The 20,401-nt window shown below is 39.9% G+C and overlaps 1 protein-coding gene across 2 annotated transcripts in view; it reads right to left on the bottom strand.

The window, feature by feature from the left end:
- LOC132815343 (protein ITPRID1-like) overlaps positions 1–20,401 on the bottom strand; it is a 143,914-nt gene that overhangs the window by 65,765 nt on the left and 57,748 nt on the right. For both annotated transcript variants that reach the window (XM_060824207.1, XM_060824208.1), the window contains 3 exons: positions 18,645–18,847; positions 17,195–17,670; positions 4,236–4,293 (listed from right to left, as the gene is read on the bottom strand). In XM_060824207.1, coding sequence (XP_060680190.1) covers positions 4,236–4,293; positions 17,195–17,670; positions 18,645–18,847 — 737 coding nt within the window. The remainder of the gene's footprint in view (positions 1–4,235; positions 4,294–17,194; positions 17,671–18,644; positions 18,848–20,401) is intronic.

Below are 20,401 nucleotides of genomic sequence, written 5' to 3'. Positions count from 1 at the left end.
TATTGAACAGGCATAAGGGACAAGGACAAATAAACATTGAGGCAGGGCTCAGCAATCACATTTCCTTGATGGAACAATGAATACTGTTCAGATCCAATGGGTTAACATTAGAGTTCATGGACACTAATTATAGGCAAAATTGAACAGGTCAAATGAATTTGAATAGCAGATTGGGACCACCTCTTGCACACATCATTACCCATTTTGCTACCATTCTTGCTTCCTTATTTATCACAGAGCTCCTTTTCCTTATTTTTCCTGCCCAGCTTATTCAAGCCTTGAGGAAGAGTGAACGGACCAAAAACATTATCTTTGATTTTTTTTCTCCACAGATGCTACCAGAACTGCTGAGCTCTTCCAGCAATTCTGCTTTCGTTTCTGATTTATACCATCTGCAGTTCTTTCGGTTTTAGCTCAAGCTCTGCATTTGCTTAAAATCAAATCATCGCTAACATCTTTCAGTTTGACTAAAGCTTAAAGCAATATCAAATCTTAGGCAAACATTTTGCCTGGAGGTAAGATCAGAAAAAGGAAAGATCCTAAAGTGACCAGGTGTGGCATGTTGAGTTTCTGCTATTGTTCCCAACCTGGAGGCATCTTCTTTTTAGGAAGAGAATATCTGGGGGAGTGCATTGATTACCCAAAAACAAGCCTCAGGCAGCGTATTAGACCAATTAGATGGCTGGTAACTCAACATGATAGGCTGCTCTGGAAGATTAGTTCACATGGAATCCAGGGGCAACTGGCAAACTGGGTACACAATTCGCTTGATGATAGGAAGCAGGGGGTAATAGTGGAAGGATGCTTGTCGGACTGGAGGCCTGTGACTAGTGGTGTACCTCAGGGATTGGTGTGGGCCAATTGCGGTTTATTATCGATATTAATGATTTGGATGAGAATGTACTAGGCATGATTAGTAAGCTTGCAGATGACAGTAAATAGGTGGTGTCGTGGACAGTGAGGAAGTCAAATCAAGGTAGGAGTTTAATGGTGAATGATATGGCATGAAGGAAAATAATGGAACAGAGGGTACTTCAAATTCAGTTGCACAGTTCTCTGAAAGTGGAGTCACAGGTTGATAGGGCAGTGAAGATTGCTTTTGGCACACTGGCCTTCATCAGTCAGGGCATTGAGTAGAGAAGTAGGGAAGTTAGTTTGTAGTTATACAGGACATTGGTGAGGCTGCATTTGGAGTATTGTGTTCTGTTTTGGTCAACTTGCTATTGGAAGGATGTTATTAAACTGGAAAGAGTGCAGAAGAAATTTAAGAATATTGCCAGGACTCAAGGGTCTGAGTTATACAGAGAGGTTGGACAAGCTATGACTTTTTTCTATACAGTGTGGGAGACTGAAGGGGAATCTTATAGAAGTGTATACGATCATGAGAGACATGAATAAGGTGAATGCACTCAGTCTGTTTTGCAGGATTGGGGAATCGATGACTAGAGGCCATCAGTTTGAGGTTAGAGAGGAAAGAATAAAAGGGGTAAATATTTTTTACACAGAGGGTAGTATGTATATGGAATGAGCTACCAGTGGAAGTGGTTGAGGTGGGTACATTAACAATATTTAAAAGGCAGTTGGACAAATATGTGGATAGGAAAAGTTTAGAAGGATATGGGCTACGTGGAGGGAAATGGGGTTAGCGTGAATGGACATTCTGGTCGGCATGGTCCGGTTTGGACTGAAGGACCTTACTCTGTGCTGTAGGACTCTATATGACTCTCTGAAAATCTGACTGGTCATGAGATGGAGGCCTGCTGGTTGTCATGGACAGTGTCTCACAAAAATCAATTCAGTAGCTGCTGAGACCAAGAGTCTACATAGAGATTGTCTGTCAACATCCTTAAATCATCATAATGCAGAATCAAGTTCATTGAGCCCAATCTGCAACCACCCAAGGCATTAATCTGCTGGATCTATGCATAATTGACTTTTAGTATGATTCTTAAACTCACAAACCTATCACCCTACTTTGTAATTTATTGGTGTGTGCATTAGTAAACACTGCGCGCATGCCTCAGTGAGAGTTGAGCAATTTTATGATTTTATTAATTCCATTTTGGGTGTTAAAGTACAATAAATACTACTTTGCTTAAAACCCTTGCAAGAAAATCAGTGTGTCAGTGTGTGTGTGTGTGTGTGTGTGTGTGTGTGTGTGTGTGTGTGTGTGTGTGTGTGTGTGTGTAAAACAAATCACTATCCTTATTATCACCAGCTGCCTTTAAAAGATTGTAATAATTTTTCTCCTTTTGTAAGCAGTGGGGGTATATCTCCCTCTGTTTGCGGGCTCTGACTTTGCAAGTACTGCAACAACTCTGTGGTAAAGTTAAAAATCAAAAATATGTTTATTCCACACACTTTGACGATGAATGACTGTGTGGGGTGAGGTGGGGTGAGGTGAGATGGGGGGTGGGGGTGGAGGTGGGGAAGGGGGAGAATGATTTGCAACACCATCATACCAACATGTTCAGAGACAGAATCAAAAAAAAACTCAATTAGTACTAACATAAGAACAAAAGCAAGGGATAGCAATTAAACCCTCCTGATGAAGGAGCAGCACTCTGAAAGCTTGTGGTTTCAAAACAACCTGTTGGGGGCTATAATCTGGTGTGACTTCTGACTTTGTCCACCCCAGACTAACACCAGCACCTCCACATCATAGAATTCCTTTGACAATAGTTAGTTTGCTAGCCAAGGCTTCTTGCACTAAAACAGTACTTAAACCTTTGGAATTTCAAAAGGAAAAGCCTCATGCTAGAGATCACGTATTTACAACAAATACTGAAAGCTGTTCAGAAAGGATTTATTGAAAAGTGGTGAATTTTCCTTTATTCAGGCTTTTTAAAAACATTTTAGGTATAAACTGCAGTGACATCAAAAAATCATGGTTATTGTCTTGATAATTAATGAACACAACCAACTGGAAGTGCTTTAAACAATGTTTATATTTAATTCTTTGACATAAGGAACCCATGGAAGTCAACAAAAATCCTGCTCAGTAAGGCTGTAGTGATGACCCTACTGCAGTGGAACTTTAACAATCTGCTGACATCACATTGAAACTTCCAGTCAACGGTGTCTACATTACATTCTTGGGATTAAATGGCAGGGTTTCTGCATTTATAAGCATTAAAGGCCTGTTGCTGAAGAACCAACATCAGTGGATGAACTATTGCAACTAGAAGCCAGAAAACCATCTCCCTTGGAGGATCTGTTCTCCCAGCACTCCATTGGTCAACACAAAGAGGTCAGCTCACTGAAAAGGTGTAAACATGCACTCAAGGTCATCTAAAGCAAGGAGGCATTGACGCCACTGATAGAGAGAAAAAAGCCACTGACTGAGAGGAGAAAGCTGCTAAATGTTGGCATGGAAACCTCCTGATCCTTCAAGTTGTAATTCACTTCAAAGCTCAGCAACTTGACCGTGAGGTGGAACAGAGGTGACAAAGGAAGGACAAGAAGCTCAATCTCTGGCAGTGAATTCCATTTTCCAATCACAACATGTAGATCCAAAATTCAGCCCCTCAGTCTTGTGATCATACAGGCGCCATATGTCATTCTGGCATACTGTTGTCACCACCAATTTTTTCAGATAGAAATATACAGCAATAGCCAGTTTTTAATTCAGGTTTCCTCTCCTCTCCTTTTGCTTCCTGGTTTTAGTCCTTTGCACAATTAACTAATTAAGCACCCTTTTGTTAAAAATTGGAGGGATCAGCACATGCAAACTTCACAGAAATATCCAACTAAACGGCAATTATCAGCCTAAGATATGGTGGACACAGTTAGAAAGAAGTTTTAGGTCAAGAGTGAAGGCATACATTTAATCCTTACCACTTTCCAGCCCATCTGACCCAAGTGAACCAGAAAGTAATGAGGATAAGTAGACCTTAGGAAAGATTTGATTTATTACTGTCACGTGGACCGAAAAACAGTGAAATGTGCTTTGTAAGCAGATCATACCATCCAAGTGCATCAGGATAACAGAACAGAGTGCAAGATATAATATTTACGAGATATGTACAAAATATATAAGCATTTAATTTTTCCAGCTAGGAAAAAGCATCTGTAGGGAAAAAGATCAAACAGTGTATGGGAACTAAAAAACCTTCAAATAAAAACATATAAAATCTGTGATTAAAATTTATAAGTTTATGCATTGTCTTAAGACAATATTCTTCTCAACTGAGGCTTAAAGACCGTTTTTCAATGTTATAGATCCTGTAACTTACCTAAATATATTCTGCTCACAGCCATTTTTGGAGGACTATCTTCCTCAAAACTCTGGACCTTAGACAAAAATAAAACATTTTAAAATTCATGCCTGGTTTTCTCCCGAGTTCTACATTTTTAAAGTATTGACACATTTTCAAAGTTATGTCATAAATAATTGAACATAGTAACAAATAATACAGAAATACTGTAGCATTTTGTTTGCAGTGCACTGTTAAGGACACCTTGCATTGTCAATAATGCATACAAAGTATTCTGTTGCACTACTTAAACACCAACGTCTCCTCCTCCTCCTATTCTAACCAACTAATTTCCTAAGACAGCATGTACAAACACAGATGAACTGACTATTTGCTAATTTATGGTTTGTACAATCATGCTGTACACAGAATAACTGCTGTGTATATCTCCCTAACAAAAACCTGTGTGTGACATTTTAACTAACTGGTTGCAAATCACAATGGTATTGATGTACTTCAAAAAGGAAAATCAAGGGCCTGGTTTTCATCCGCTATCCTTTTTTCCAATTATCCCATCGTCTTAGGTAGTCCCATGGCCTTAAGGATGACTTGCTTCCACTCCAGTTGGATGGGTTCTGAAATGGCTGATCAGTCAACGTACAACCTGCAGACTCTGCCACAAGCGGAGAAGGTGGAGTTTGAAGGGCTGGGGACCTGCATCGTTTGGAGGTCTGTGCACTCTCTCTGAAGCCTCGACTTCAGATCGTGGGTGACAGTTTCTCAAATGTATGCAGTGGTTCCCCAGACCAGCCTTCTCTATTTGGTCAGTCACAAGCCAGGTATATGATTTGGAGGAAAGAAACACAAAGTGCTGGAGACACTCAACAGGCCAGGCAGCAACTACGGAGAAAGAAACAGAGTTCAAGTTTTGAGCCTGATATGACTTTTGTCTTGCAGTTCTAAACTATTGGAGACCCACTTTTCTCTCTACAGATACTGCCAGACCAGTTGAGTTTCACCAGCATTTTCTGTTTTTTTTAAGTTTATATCTCCATCATCTGCAATTTTTTGCTTCTATGAGCTCCTGAAAGGTATATTTTTATCTTCATTTGAATGTTTTGTGCACATCTCTGAAGCATAATGTTGGTCAGCAGCTTAATCACATTTGCTTTAATAAATCTGAATAACCTATTTTTTTTAAATTAATACTTTTAATTTCACCTATTTTTTTAATCAACTTGTTCAGAGATTTTGTTGCACATCTCTGCAGCAGGTGATGTCATCAAGATGGCAGCGGAGTTGGGCCCGGATTTGGCTTGTCCACTCCAACTGCTTTTCTTTACTTTCTTTTCTTTCTCCCCCTTTTTTGTTTGTTCTCTTCCCCTTTTCCTTTACTTCCCTCTTGTCCTGAGCTCACTTCCCAGCGCAGACCTCAGGGCAGCAGTGAGTGAGTCAAGAGAGGACTTGAGTGAGCACTTACTTGCTTTATTGGGGCGAGCACGGGACGTGGTATCGGATTCAACAGAGGCAGCATTGACAGAGGTAGGCCCAGTGGTGAAAGATGGTGCCTGAAGATCGGTGACTTTGTCATTGGTTAGGTCCAGCGCTGGCGTCGATGGCATGGCATCACGGTGACATCGACGAGGTGGGCCCTGCAGCAAGCGATATGACTCTGATGTTGCTGGGTCCGGTGCAGGCAGCAGCGAGACAGTGATGGAGGAGAATCGGCCCAATGGTTAAAGATGGCGACTGAAGGAGCGGCAGCTTCACCGTTGGTTGAATTGGTGTAGACAGCAGTGAGGCGGTGGAGGATGGCGGCGGAGGCGTCATTGTTGATGAGCTGGCTCAGGACTGATAGACTCTCTTTAAGCTATATTTTTCTATTTTTTTTAGAAGTATTCAAAATGGCACAAGATCATGGCAACAGTGGCAAAGCTTTTCACTTGTAGTTTACTGTTTAATCTGACTGTAAAATATATGTGATAATAAAATCATTCATATTCAGAGGGGCCATGAACCCAGGCTCCCCAGTTCAGAGATAGGGACACTACCATTGCACCACAAAAAGGCCCCTTCATAGGTTGTGGGCATTTCTGGTTGGCCAATATTTATTGCCTATCCTTTGTAACCCTTGAACTGAATGGACTGCTAGAAATTTCAGGGGTCAGTCACGAGTCAACTACATTGCTATGGGTCTGGAATTACGTGTTGGCCAGACTGGGTAAGAGAGATTGCCTTCTCTAAAGGATGCAGCGAACCAGGTGGACATTTACAACAATAAAAAATGGTTACATGGTCACCATTAGACTAGCTTTGAATTACAGACTTTTATTGAATTTAAATTTCATCATCTGCCACAGTCACTTCTTAAACATCACATCAAACTTAAACCTGCTTTATTATGAAGAAAGCAGGATTGTCCTTATGAAAAATTATCGTCTAGGACAGAAGTATCAAAATGTAGAATTTCATAAACAAAAAAAGATTTGCCCATATACATTCTATGTTTTATAGCTAATGAAGTATTCTCACTGTCATACAGTCAGAAACTGCACAGCTGAAACAGAAATATATAAATACAATCCAGAAACAGACCAATTTTCCCACTGGACCTCTGCCCCACTTTATTTAATTCACTCTATCTAGATACCCTTCTATTCCAACCTTTCATATACTTAAAAGCACCCAAACTATGTGATTCCAACACAATAAAGATTGGGAGTTCTATATTTTTAACACTTTCTGAGAACAAGTGTTTGAATTGGATCTGTTTTGTGACTATTTTATATTTTTGCCCTCTAGGCTTGGAGTCATTGACAAATGGAATCAATTTGTGACAAGCCTTCCACAATTTTAAAGAATTTTATTGAGGCCATCCACAATTAAATGTGATCATGGCTGATCTGACAGATGCTAACACCACTCTCCTGTCTTTTCCTCTAACCCTTACTGATTAAAAATCTGCCTATCATGGACGTGAATCTACTTCTTTATACTTTCTCTAGTACTTTTACTTTAATATGGAAATCAACACTACACATGATTCTGCATAACTTTAACAAAAACTGTATATTTGTTTTAAATGCTATTAGTACAGAAATGAAATTGTTGCATATTTTTAATGATTTTACTGGGCTTAATAATTTGTGCATCATTATCTCTAGATCCCTTGGCACCTCTATCCCATTTAGACAAATATGATAGAGTTGATATAATAATAGCTGATGATCATTATTTTATGTCTTTTACTTCATAATTATATTGGCAAATTTCTTCCTTGAATAGACTTTTACAAATAATTAATATTTTACAACCAACGAAGTTTTTCAAAGTGTAATCACTGTCAACTATGGAAACACCACAGCCAATATAATTTCTATTTCTGTCTTAATACCGGTTGTTTATTGTCCTGGCATTATGTCATCTCTATTTTTAGACAGACCCCACCACTCCCATCTTTTTATTTAAAGTTGGTTCTGCTACAATGCCGTGGTTCAGTTTTCGTGTTATAAGAAAATCTTGTTGTAGTATCACCATTTAAACAAATGGGGCTGGAATCATTTAAAAGGTTCACGCTTTAGAAACAGTATCTCCAATTTGTCAATTGTGTAACAGCAAATTCGCATCAACAAAATACATGTTATACCAGAATGATCTGTATTATCCTTTCTAGATAGTTGAAGCAATATTTAACTGCTAGTCCTATTCTTTATGCAGTTATGTTTTCCAGCTGGGCACTTCACATACAGCAAGCATTCTAATTGTTAGGCTGCAGCTCCAAAAATGAGTTTTCGGCATCTGCTCTCCCTCTACACCTGGTTTGGACATTGAAAAAATGAATGAAAATGCTAGTGTTTGATGGGAGGTGGCTGGGGAGTCTGTTGTTTCAAATTGGACATGAAATATTTAGTATACTATTCAATATTCACTTCTCCTGGAGCTAAGATTTCTGAGAGTGCCACCAAGATTACATCAATGAGTGTTGAGAATAGATACCAGGATCACAGCATGCAATTAACCCACAACTTTTCACTGTGGAGCAGGTAACACAATAATTTGTGCCCCCTTCTGCTTCATATTATTGCTGTGTGCAACCTGCTCAGACAGTCTTAGTAGCAGTACTTCTGAGACTGCAAGTGATCCGAAGGTTCCCAGACCCACATAAATCCAAGAGCTTTGGATTGGGATTTTTACTTGTAAATCCAAGGAATGGGGTGAGGGGTTGGCTGATATGGATGGGAAGGAAAGAGGTAGGTGTCTTCTTAAGGGGTCTCTCCAAGGGGGAAGGAGAACTGTGAAATAATAAACAATCCTATTTCCTCCTGTATTAAAAAGTTATGAATCTTACTGCCCATGGCAACCATATTATCATATGGGCAACAAATAATTATTTATTTCCAAATGTGAGCAGGCTTTTGAATTTGGTATTTGCCAATTCTTTACCTCGTGAGGCAAGCCATCCAATTGATGTTACATCCCCTCCCCTGCCTAAAACACATTTGGTGGGGTTAGGTAATATCCATTCCCTGATGTCATGAGTCAATGACATTAATTGTCATGACTGAACTTTGAAAAGTGAGTCAATAATCATTCCCCACTAGTTATAACCTGTCACAAAATATATCACATCCCAATGAGACCACCAAGATGATCAATCTGCCTGACTAACTGCTATTCTGGACAGCAGCAATTCATACCAGGTTTTGTCATGAACAGAAAATAATTCAATCTATTATTACACAAGTTAGCTTTAACAAAATATTAGAGAAAAGTAATCACTAATCCATTAGGATGTGAATTCAATTATACCACTTTAAAAATTCCAAATACACTCACAAACACACTATTTCATGATTAAGATAGACTGGTATGTATTATAGGTGGGACAGGGAAAACAAAATTCTGGAGATCAGAACTCTAGATCACAATAGTGGATTAAATTGTCTTTCATAATTCCTTTTGATTTCAGCAATGACAATGTGCTGTTGCCTGTAGAGTGCTGGTGATTCTTCACTTTGAAAGTCAGTATGGTACATTTATGTCTTCTCTGACTTGAATGCTTTCTTAAGTTTTCTTGATTACTCCAATTTTGACTGAGAGAAAGGGAAATGCTCTCAATTCAGAGTCTCTGGCTGTTTTGCACTTCCACATTTGTAGCAAATTGCAGCCCAACCAATCTGAGGGATGTCAGTAGGCAGTATTTCTTAATTCAAAGACTTTTGGTGCCACTCTATCTCCAAGTTTCCAATCACTGCTTCAAAAAGCCATATTGTGTTGCACAGCTAAAAATATACGCCACTTGACTTTTCCAAGGTGTGCAAAAAAAAAGCTGTTATTCCAGCTACTTAACTGATTAACTTTCATTTTGGTTTATAGACCTAAAAAGGTGAAATATTTGGTCTCTTACATAATTACAAGAGCTTTTTAAAGGTGTGATGCATGTCATTGTAAGATTTAGTCTTAATTATATTATGAGTAAATCAGGCTGCAATCCTTTGAAGGATGATTGAACATGCAAGAAAATGAGCAGCACATTTTTCTAGGGTATAGGTCTTGATGCAAGATGTGGCGGGGAGGAGGCCTATATCTGCAGGGTAGAGGGGAGTCTTCCAAGCAATGATCAGGAAGCATTGGGGGAAAGATAAAAGCAGTGGGACATATCAATGCCAGACATTATGCTCAAAGTATAAATCTTCATATTCAACTGGCATTTCATGCCAACTGCACCACTTGCCCCACCATACACAATGTACTACATCCAAATCCCTCCTACCCAATTCAGTGAAAATTATTTTATTAGTTTTGTTGCAATGACATCCTGCTCAGTTTCAAGGCCATCAGGATGCTGAAATATAGGTGAGCTGCATTTGCTCATTGAAATTTGAGGAATGCAAGGAGTATTCATTAGTTTTAAAGATGTACATCTACAAGGATATTGCCAGGGTTGGAGGATTTGAGCTACAGGGAGAGACTGAACAGGTTGGAGTTGTTTTCCCTGGAGTATCGGAGGCTGAGGGGTGACCTTATAGAGGTTTGCAAAATTATGAGGGGCATGGATAGGGTAAATAGACAAAGTCTTTTCCCTGGGGTCGGGAAGTCTAGAACTAAAGGGCATAGGTTTAGGATGAGAGGGGAAAGATATAAAAGAGACCTAAGGGGCAACTTTTTCACACAGAGGGTGGTACATGTATGGAATGAGCTGCCAGAGGATGTGGTGGAGGTTGGTACAATTGCAACACTTAAGATACATTTGGATGTGTATATGAATAGGAAGGGTTTGGAGGGATATGGGCTGGGTGCTGGCAGGTGGGACTAGATTGGGTTGGGATATCTGGTCGGCATGGATAGGTTGGACCGAAGGGTCTGTTTCCATGCTGTACATCTCTATGACTCTGTGACTCTATGTAAAGGGTCTGTATAATCCTGAGTGACTCTCCAAGCTCAGACATTTGGCTTTAGGTGGTGCTTTCCTAAATGTGTAATCTCTCCAGAGTGCAGTAAAGGGTAGACTCAGTGCTCTGGACACAGCTCCCTATGATACACGTGATCACCCTTAGTCATGCTTCAAAGTCAGTTGTAAGAGAAAGTGACCTAAGCAGAAGCCTGAACATATAGAGAGACCTCACTAATGCAATACAAAGTTCTATATCTGTGAACACAACTTGGTTTGAGATAACATTGACACCTAAGCACTCAAAAAGTGATTTCAAAGGTGCTAACTCAACAATCACATTGATTTTCAGGAAGTCTGCTGGCTGCTGCATTGGCTTGCTTCAGATGATTTTGGTGGACATCCTCTGTTGTTTGGGGGCTAGAGGTCCCTAGCCTGCTAGACATATCATACACAGATGTAAGTGCAACCTCCTCGTCTGATATGATATAGACAATTGGGTCCCTGTTACAAGTGAGACACAGGAATTGGAGTTTTGGGAAGGGAGTCAGGAGATGGGGAGGGAGGTTCTCAGCCCCTCCCCATCCCGTCCACTGCTCCCTTCCATCAATTGTATTCATTCCTCCCATTGACCAACCAGGTCGTACCCTCTGCCTATCTTCACCTATCCCCACCTCACTTTCTTGCCTCTGCCACCCCCTTTATCTTCAGCTCTCCCCATACCCACCGCCAGTTTTGAAGAAGGGTTACACTTGAAACATCGTCTTCTACACCTCCTGATGCTTCCTGGCTTGCTGTGTTCTTCAAGCCTTCTGCCTGTCTATTTTGGATTACAGTATCTGCAGTTTTTTTGTCTCTGAGAAGTCTTGTGTCAGGCAAACTTCCCAACTGCTTGGATATATTAGAACTTATTGTGCATGTTCTTCCCCTGCGGAAGGAGCGAAGCATTGAAACCTGAGGACTGGGCATAGGAGCACTTTTATGGTAGTCATAGATGAACATTGAGATGTAAATCCCTAGAGGTGTCAATGCCAATTTTAGTGTTACTGGTAAGAAGTCTGTGGTATGGGGCATGTGAGAAGGGTTCTGAATTAACCGTGTTTTGGTTCAGTCCTAAAAACAGAAAATGCTGAATAAACTCAGCAGGTTTGGCAGCATCTGTGGGGAGAGAGAAGAGTTAATGCTTCAGATCTAGAGACCTTCTTTTAACCCAAACTGGATCCAAAACATGAACTCTGCTTTCTCGCCACAACTGTTGTTGCCAGACCTATTGAGTTTCTCCAGCAAGTTTTATTTTTGTTTCAGATTTACAACATCCACAGTTTTTTTTTGTTTTATTTTGGTTAGGTCAACATGTTAAGGGAAGGAAAAAAGATAAACATTACGCGAAGAGTGTGCCAGAGAGTGGTGGTGGAGATTTGGTTTTCAGACTGGATGCCTGTGACCAGCAATGTTCCACAGGAATCAGTTCTGAGTCCAGTTTTGTTTGCTGTTTATATTAATGATTTAGATGAGATAATAGAAGGCATGGTTAGTGTGTTTTTGGGTGGCACCAAAATTGATGACATAGTGAACAGTGAAGGTGGTTATCTAAAATTACAAAGAGAACTTGAACAATTCAATGGGCTGAGGAATGGCAGATGGAGGCTAATTTCGATAAATGTGAGGTTTTGCAATTTGGTCGAACAAACAATGGCAGGACTATTACAACTAGAAGTAGAATAGGGATACTTTGGGGTTCAAGCAAGAGATGCTTTGAAGTTTGTATCACATGTAGACAGGGTGGTGCAGAAGGTGTTTAGCATACTTGTCTTCATTGCTCAGACCTTTGAGTTGAGATGTCATGTTGAGGTTGTACACGATATACGTGAGGCCTCTTCTGAAGTACTGTGTCCAGCTCTGGTCGCCCTGTTATAACAAGGATATTATTAAGCTGGAGAGGGCTCAGAAAAGTTTACCCGGATGTTGCTGGGATTGGAGGGTGTAAGTTATAAGGAGAGGCTGGATAGTCTGGGACTTTTTTCACTTAAGTGTAGAAGGTTGAGGGATGACCTTTTGGAGGTTTATAAAGTCATGATGGTCATAGATAAAGTAACTGGGAGTTGTCTTTTCCCTAATGTGGGGATTTCAAAACTAGGGGACATATTTTTAAAGATGAGAGGAGAAAGATTTAAAACAAAAGGCATGTGGGACAACTTTTTTACAGAGAGTGATTTGTGTGGGGAATGAACTTCCAGAGGAAGTAGAGGATGCAGGTATGGTTAGAACATTTAAAAGACATTTGGATAAGTACATGAATGAGAAATGTTTTGAGGGATACAGGTCAAAGGTAGGCAGGTGGGACAAGTTTAATTTGGGATTATGATTTGCATGGACTGTTTGGATTGAAGAGTCTGTTTTTGCGTCATATGACTCTATATCTCTGAGTTATTCTGACCAAAGCCACCTTTTGTAGTTGCACCCTTGTTTCATGCAAGCTTTTGGTGAAAAATGGATGAAATGGGTAAGTTCCAGCTGGGATGAATGGACAGGAGCCTGGAGAAGTATAAGCTGCTGGCTGTCGTAGCTCCCTCTACATTTAGCTGTGAATCCTAACAGATTTGACAGCACCAGGAAAAAGGTGATGCCCATTGTTAACGGGACACATCCCATGTACAAGAGGCCTTTGCCAATATGAATTGTTTCCTGTTGCAATCCCATAAAAATTGTACTGCTCTTATCTCCTGGACGCCCTGCAGGAAAACATCCAGGGAAATGTCGCTGAAGTGTGGAACCACTTTCTGTTGTAAGACATCTTGAGGAATGGGTGATGATGACAAATAGATGTTAGGTGCTACTCTTGACTTGTAGAAAAGAAATGTTGCCAGAGCACCTTTTAAATATGTTGCCCAGAAGTTGGAGCTTGGAAGGTCTGGGTGACCTTCTGAACTTCCTGCCTGCATGATTTGTTCATTCATTTTATGCATGTCCTTATAATGAGATACCCCCTGCCCCAAACAGAAGAACCTCCCACTTTAAAGCCTGAAGCCACACTTGGTCTCAAAAAATCAAGATACATTCTCTGTTTGGTCTGCAGGTTCATTAGAAGTTGAGGAGCAACATTACTTTTGTTGCTAAGCTGTCAGATGATTATTTTTATGGACCAGGTTAAAAATCATTTGAAAGACAGGAGAAATGAAATGACAAAAGCGAGGGTGTTGAAAGGAGACAAGGAGTGGCATTGAGGCAGAAGATGCGCCTAGAGGAATTATAAATAGTGAATAGTGAACAAATGTTGTGCAAAATTAAAACAAGAGTAACATCAAAGAAAAAAACAGAAACTTACCAAAAGAAAAGAAATACAATGAGTGCAAAGATTGCAGATGGTACTGTTTGAACTTAAAATTGAACCCAGAGGACTGAACGATTCTTAACAGAATGATGAAGTGCTGCTCCTCAAGACTGTATCCATTAGGACTAACCTTTCTAACCCTCTTCCTTTACAGCTCAACCTTCTACTACTGAGATATGAACTCATCTAGTAGTACTTGCCATCGCTCTCCAAAATGTCTGCTCTTTATGAATTTATTGTGGATGACTCATTTGGCATGGCCTTAAATGAAAATCTAGCTGAGGATGGATTACATCTACTTCTTTAGTGAAGCTTTTTAGCCTGGCTATATCTTCACCCAAGCGTGTAGTGCTAGAAAAGCACAGCAGGCCAGGCAGCATCTGAGGAGCCATAAAATTGACGTTTTGGCAAAAGCCCTTCATCAGGAATTAATTCCTGATGAAGGGCTTTTGCCCAAAACATCAATTTTCCTGCGCCTCAGATGCTGCCTGACCTGCTGTGTTTTTCCAGCACCACACTCTTGACTCTAATGTCCAGCTTCTACACTTTCACCTATATCTTCACCCACTCACTCAATGAAGATCGTTGTGTTGGTACTATTATAAGACCACAACTTAACCTGACTGGTCAGTCCTTTGATACTTTATCCCGCTTTGAGCATCCCACCCTATTTCAACCTCCCACCTCTCTTTCGCCATTCTCTGCCACACTCTCAGGAATAAATATTTTATCACCAAGATTTCTTCACTGCTTTACTTCCTCGTCCTCCACATCAAATAACTTCACGTTCTTAGTGATTTCAACCTACATCGCAACTCATTACCTTTTCTCTCCTGAGTTGACTGGCCTCCTATCCTCCCTAACTTTGTCCCTCCATATAAACTCCTGACACACATTTGTGTCCATCCTGTTAACTTTGCCATTTTACCTGATCTTTCTAGTCTCAATTTTAATCACAGCAAGACTATCACTGGCCACTTCCTTACATTACTCAGTTCCCATCCTGAACTCACCTGCATCTATTCCAAAAAAAAAGAAAAGTGACTCACAGCAGCACTTTCAGAGCTTCAGCCATGTACCTTGGTTCTTTGCACGTTACAACATTTCTGTAGCTCGGACTTACTCAATCATGTTTTCACCTCTACCTGTGTTGCCATCATTCTCAATAAAACATTCTCTCACCCTTGACATTCCTCCAGAACTGAAGCATTTTTAACTAGAATTGCCAAATGGATGATCTATCATGGCATCCTCCAGCAAATTCAATTTACTGCACATAATTTCAAGAAACAGTTGAAGGCAGTGATAATTGGCCCTGCTAATATTTCAGTATTGCTTTGAAGATTTGTGCTTCAGGGCAAACCAGGCCCTCGTCAGACTGCTCCAATATACTTAAAATATTGACATTTTCCTGGCAATGTGGAAAGTTACCCAGGAATTTCCTGTCCCCACAAGATGGAAAAGTCCAGCTGATTAATGTAACATTAACTACTTTTGATCATCAATAAAATTATAGTATTGATTGTTGACAGTGTGATCCTGTGTGATTTACACAGTGATAATCTACTCATGGTCATCAGTTTGGATGCCACCAGGGCCACTCAGTTCCTGACCTCATTACAGTCTTGGTTCAAACATGTAAAAAAAAAGCTCAAGTTCGGAGGCGAGCTGAGGGGGACTACTCTTAGCATTCATAGAGTCATTGAGTCATACAGCATGGAAACAGATCATTCAGTTCAAGTCGTCCATGCAGATTAGGTATGCTAAATTAATCTATTCCCATTTGCCAGCATTTGACTCATAGCCCTCTAAACCCTTTCTCTTCATGTATAGTACTCATTTAGATGCCTTTTAAATGTTTAATTATAGCAGCCTCCTCCACCTCTGCTGGCAGCTCATTCTAGACTCGCACCACCCTCTGCATGAAAAAGTTGCCCTTTAGATCCCCTTTATATCTTTTCCCTCTCACCTTAACTCTATCGTCTTTAATTTTGGACTCGCCTATCCTGGGAAAAAAGACCTTGGCTATTCACCCTGTCCATGCCCCTTATGATTTTATAATTTGGTGATACCGGTGTTGGACTGGGGTGTACAAAATTAAAAATCACACAACACCAGGTTATAGTCCAACAGGTTTAATTGGAAGCACACTAGCTTTCGGAGCGACGCTCCTTCACCTGACAATCACCTGATGAAGGAGCATCGCTCTGAAAGTTAGTGTGCTTCCAATTAAACCTGTTGGACTATAACCTTGTGTTGTGTGATTTTTAACTATGATTTTATAGACTTTGATAAGGTTACTGTCAGCCACCAGGGAAAACAGCCCCAGCCTATTCAGCTTCTCCCTATAGCTCAACCTCCACTTCACCCCCCCGAACCCTGGCAACATCCTTTTAATTTTTTTCTGAACCCTTTCAAGTTTAACAACATCTTTCCTATAGCAGAGAGACCAGAATTGAACCCAGTATGGTGACTCTAATAGATCATCTGCAATCTCCTCAATTGAAGATCATCTGTCTTTTACCATCCAAGAAAAAGATACTGAGGTTGAGATTAGTTGTATTTGTTCATGAAATAATTCATCACAAAGAGTCATTCTCAAAGAGCTGTCTATGTTATGGCTGATGTTTTACCTTGGGGAAGGTTGCAATCTGTGCAAACACTTGCACTGTTCTTTGTCAGACGTTGCATCAGGTATTGAGATCAATTTCCTTAATTTAAATTGCAAACTGTCCCATTTCTCCAGCATAATCTGTAAGTAGTCAGATGCTCCAAATGCTGTTTCTTCTAATAACTTTAAATTATATAAATGCTCTGAAAAAACTCTGTCCATTCTTTACTGTTTAGTTATTGACTCTCCATCCTATGGAAAATATTCATAATTTACCAAAACCCTTCAACCTGTTGAATACCTCTATCAGATTTCTTTATTCCAGTCATTATTTTAACTTCTTTATTCTAATGAAAAGAATCCTGGAGCCTGCGCTGTTCAGTCAGAATTAAGCTGCTCATTTTGGGATAATTTCAGTCAATAAAAGATTCGACTATCTCTTTGCTATCTAGACATTTTCTTTTGGGAAATTTCCTAAACTAGGGACAATATTCTGGCCCTATGAACACCACGTACAGGTTTAGCATTGCATTTTATGCTTTTATGTTCTATGTCTTTACTTACTCAATGCAAGAACCCAAGTAAGTTTTAAACCAACTCAACTAGTCCTCATGCGTTACTTTGCACTCATGTGACATGAAATCCTTATGTTTAATTCTGTTTACCTCCTCCATTTCAAAGGAATCTGGTGGCTGATCAGCTGTACAGAGTTTCCATTTCTTTGTCTGGTACATAGTCAGTCGGGTTCTTCTGTCTCGGTCTTTGGCAGTCATTTCCTCCAAGAGATTATCTTGGCCCTCCTTCACTTTAAGAGGCAAATCAGAAGTTTGGTTCTCAGCCTCATTCTGTCTGACTGTCAATGGTGCCAAAACACTGTCCTCAGGTATAGACTGGTGAGCACATTGGAAAGTAGCCTGTCTATCCATTGATGAAGATTTCTCATCACTCCCTGTGAAACTTGGAGAACGGTTCATACTCTGGGACATTTTCCTCAGCAATTTTCTGCATTTCCTTTTTGTATCCAGCTTTTGTTTCTCCTCAGTAATGAGTTCAGATGATGGATTTTCATTGTTTGTCTTCATTAACAAGGAGGAGAATGCATTATTTACTTGTTGTAAGACTTCTAGTTGCCGGAAACGACCTGAATGGACAAGAGTGGGACAAAAATAACATGGGTTAATTTCGTAGGACATTATCACATTTAACCATTATTTGCACTGAAACCATCAGATTTGTCATAACCTTACATGTTTCCAGAAGGATTTTTGGATCATCCTGAGTGAAACTGAGTTAACTTGAGCACTTCATTACATCCCCTTTATTGGAGATACTATCAGCTGGAATCTGAATTATTCTCTAACCCTTTTCTTGTGCCAAAATCTAGAATAGAATAATCTTAGTATTTGAGCTGAACGTTCAAATCTCATGTCAGGAAACATTTCTTTCTTACGCCATCATTATGAAATGGTTGGAAAGTGGAATTGAGACTGAAGGTGCTCGCACTTAATGGCGAAGCAAGGTCACAGTCGTCTGTTGCTTCTCTCTCTTATCTCCATTTCTGAAAAGAAAGGATAATGGAAACCTGCACTGGTCTGCCAAAAGTTCATTGAGGCTAGTACAAATAGAGAAAGTTCAAAACTCTGATTGGTGCATTAGTTGTTGGGTGGAAATCTTAAAGGATATGGATCAAGACAAACCAAGGAAGATAAAAGCATTGATCCAATTGATCGGTTTAAAGAACCTTTCAACTTGAACGTTAACCCTATTTCTATCCACAGATACTGGCTGATCTGCTGAGCTTGTCTTACTTTTCCATGTTTAAGTTCAGATTTCCAGCATCTGCAATATTTTGCCCTTACTGAATAGAGCTATTTCTGGAATACTGGGTGATAATCGAAGATTTAAATCATAGCAAAAGTCTTCCAGTCACATAGAACAAATGATCTTTGAAACTGGGTTGGACTAAGAAGTCTGAATGTTCATCACAATTTCAAATAATTAAGCTGTTTCAAAGATCCAGTTGAAATGAGTACTTGATGTTTTAAGCTTTCAAAAAGTAAGTGATCTCCTACTTTTTAAACATAACCACATACTTTTATGCACAGCTTTTCTTACCATACAGATCAGGGTTCTCCATTTGAATCCGTAGCTTTTGTGCGTCCAGAAATACTCCTAAATTTATCCCACATGCAACTGAAGAGGTATTGAAGAAACGAGCAGGGACCTTCATTGAGATGTCAGCCTCTTCTTTACCAAAACCAAGATCTAGGAGGAGTTCCTCAGGGTCATCTTTCCAGATATTCAGTAATTCAATAACACTATAGAAGTCATAAAGGATGATGTTATACATATCCTACATATAGTCAGAGATCAAAGAACACTAATTCAATCTGTGTTTGCTCCGTTATTATGGGGCATTCTGCCTACTTAGGGTTTCCTACAGGTCATTCCCCTACTCCCCAGAATCCTCTGAAAAATCTTGAATTCTGAGTTGTCAGATTTTTCCATGATACTTGCCTCAAAATCAGATAATGTTGGAGAAAAATCCCAGCCTAAATCTTGGGAAACTACAAATCTGAGCCACCACTCACTTACAAAGACATTCAACTACCTTATCACCATTTACCCATGTCACGAGGAGATAGTTGGATTTGGGAAAGAGAAAGCAGTCTAACATTTGATCATTCAAGTCATGTGGAAAAGCTCTTCATTAGTTGTACTCACATCTAGACAAAGGCTGATGGTGGTGGTTCTTTAAGGTCAATCATTTCAATACCAGAGCATTACTGCAAGAGTTCCTCAGGTTAATGCTCTCGGTGCAAGCAATTTCAACTGTTTTTATCAATGACCTTCCCTCTGTTATAAGGTCAGAAATTGGGGTGCCCACATGCAGCAGAACATGGTCAAGCATTCAGGCTTGGGCATAAAATGGCAAGTAACATTGGGAACACACAAGCACCAGACAATGACCTTCTGCAACAAGAGAGAATTCAACTATCTCCCCATGACAATCAATGGCATTACCATCACTGAAACTCCCCATCACCACTATTCTTGGCACTACCATTGACCAGAAACAGGACAGGACCAACTATATCCACATATTAGCTACAAGAACAGGTCAGAGGCCAGGAATTCTGCATTGAGTAACTCACCTCCTAGCTTCTCAAATCCTGGCCACAATCTGCAATCAGGAATGTTTATTAGATGAGTACAGCTCCAACATTGCTCAATAATCTAATCACCATCCAGAACAAAGCATCACACTTGATTGGTACCCTATCCACCACTTTAAACACTCACTGCCCTCCACTACCACAGTGGCAGTAGTGTGTACTATTTGCACAACACACTGAAGCATACCACCATAATACCTTTGTTGGCACTTTTTGCATCTGTGCCCACAACTACCAAGAAGTATAAAATCAGCAGACAATAATATAACCTCGTTATAGTTTCCCTCAAAGTCATGCACTATCTACCTTTGAAGTAATTCATTTGATTTTCACAGTCCCTAGGAATCCTAGAAATCTCCTCCTAACATTACTGTAGGTGCTATGACATCAGAGTGAGGAGAGTAGAGAAAACAACATGCCCACCTGTAGGCAAAAAGAGAAAATGATTCACATTTACTTTGCACTCTACTGCTGGATGTCTCAAAGTGCTTTACAGTTTGACATGTTGTCACTGCTGCAGCATGGAAACCATAGTGGTCAATGTGCACACAGCAAAATTCCATAAAGGGTGATGTTATATTGATCAAATAATCTGTCGTGTGGATTGTGGGATAAACATTTGCTGTGTTAATGCTACCATTCTTTGACAAAATAATGCTATGTAATCTTGTGCATGTAACAATGCAGGCAGACAGG

Source organism: Hemiscyllium ocellatum, chromosome 4 (genome assembly GCF_020745735.1).
Source record: "Hemiscyllium ocellatum isolate sHemOce1 chromosome 4, sHemOce1.pat.X.cur, whole genome shotgun sequence".
Lineage (NCBI taxonomy): Eukaryota > Metazoa > Chordata > Chondrichthyes > Orectolobiformes > Hemiscylliidae > Hemiscyllium > Hemiscyllium ocellatum.
Note: the sequence above shows the minus strand (reverse complement) of the source record. Positions and strands in the feature narration are given on the sequence as shown.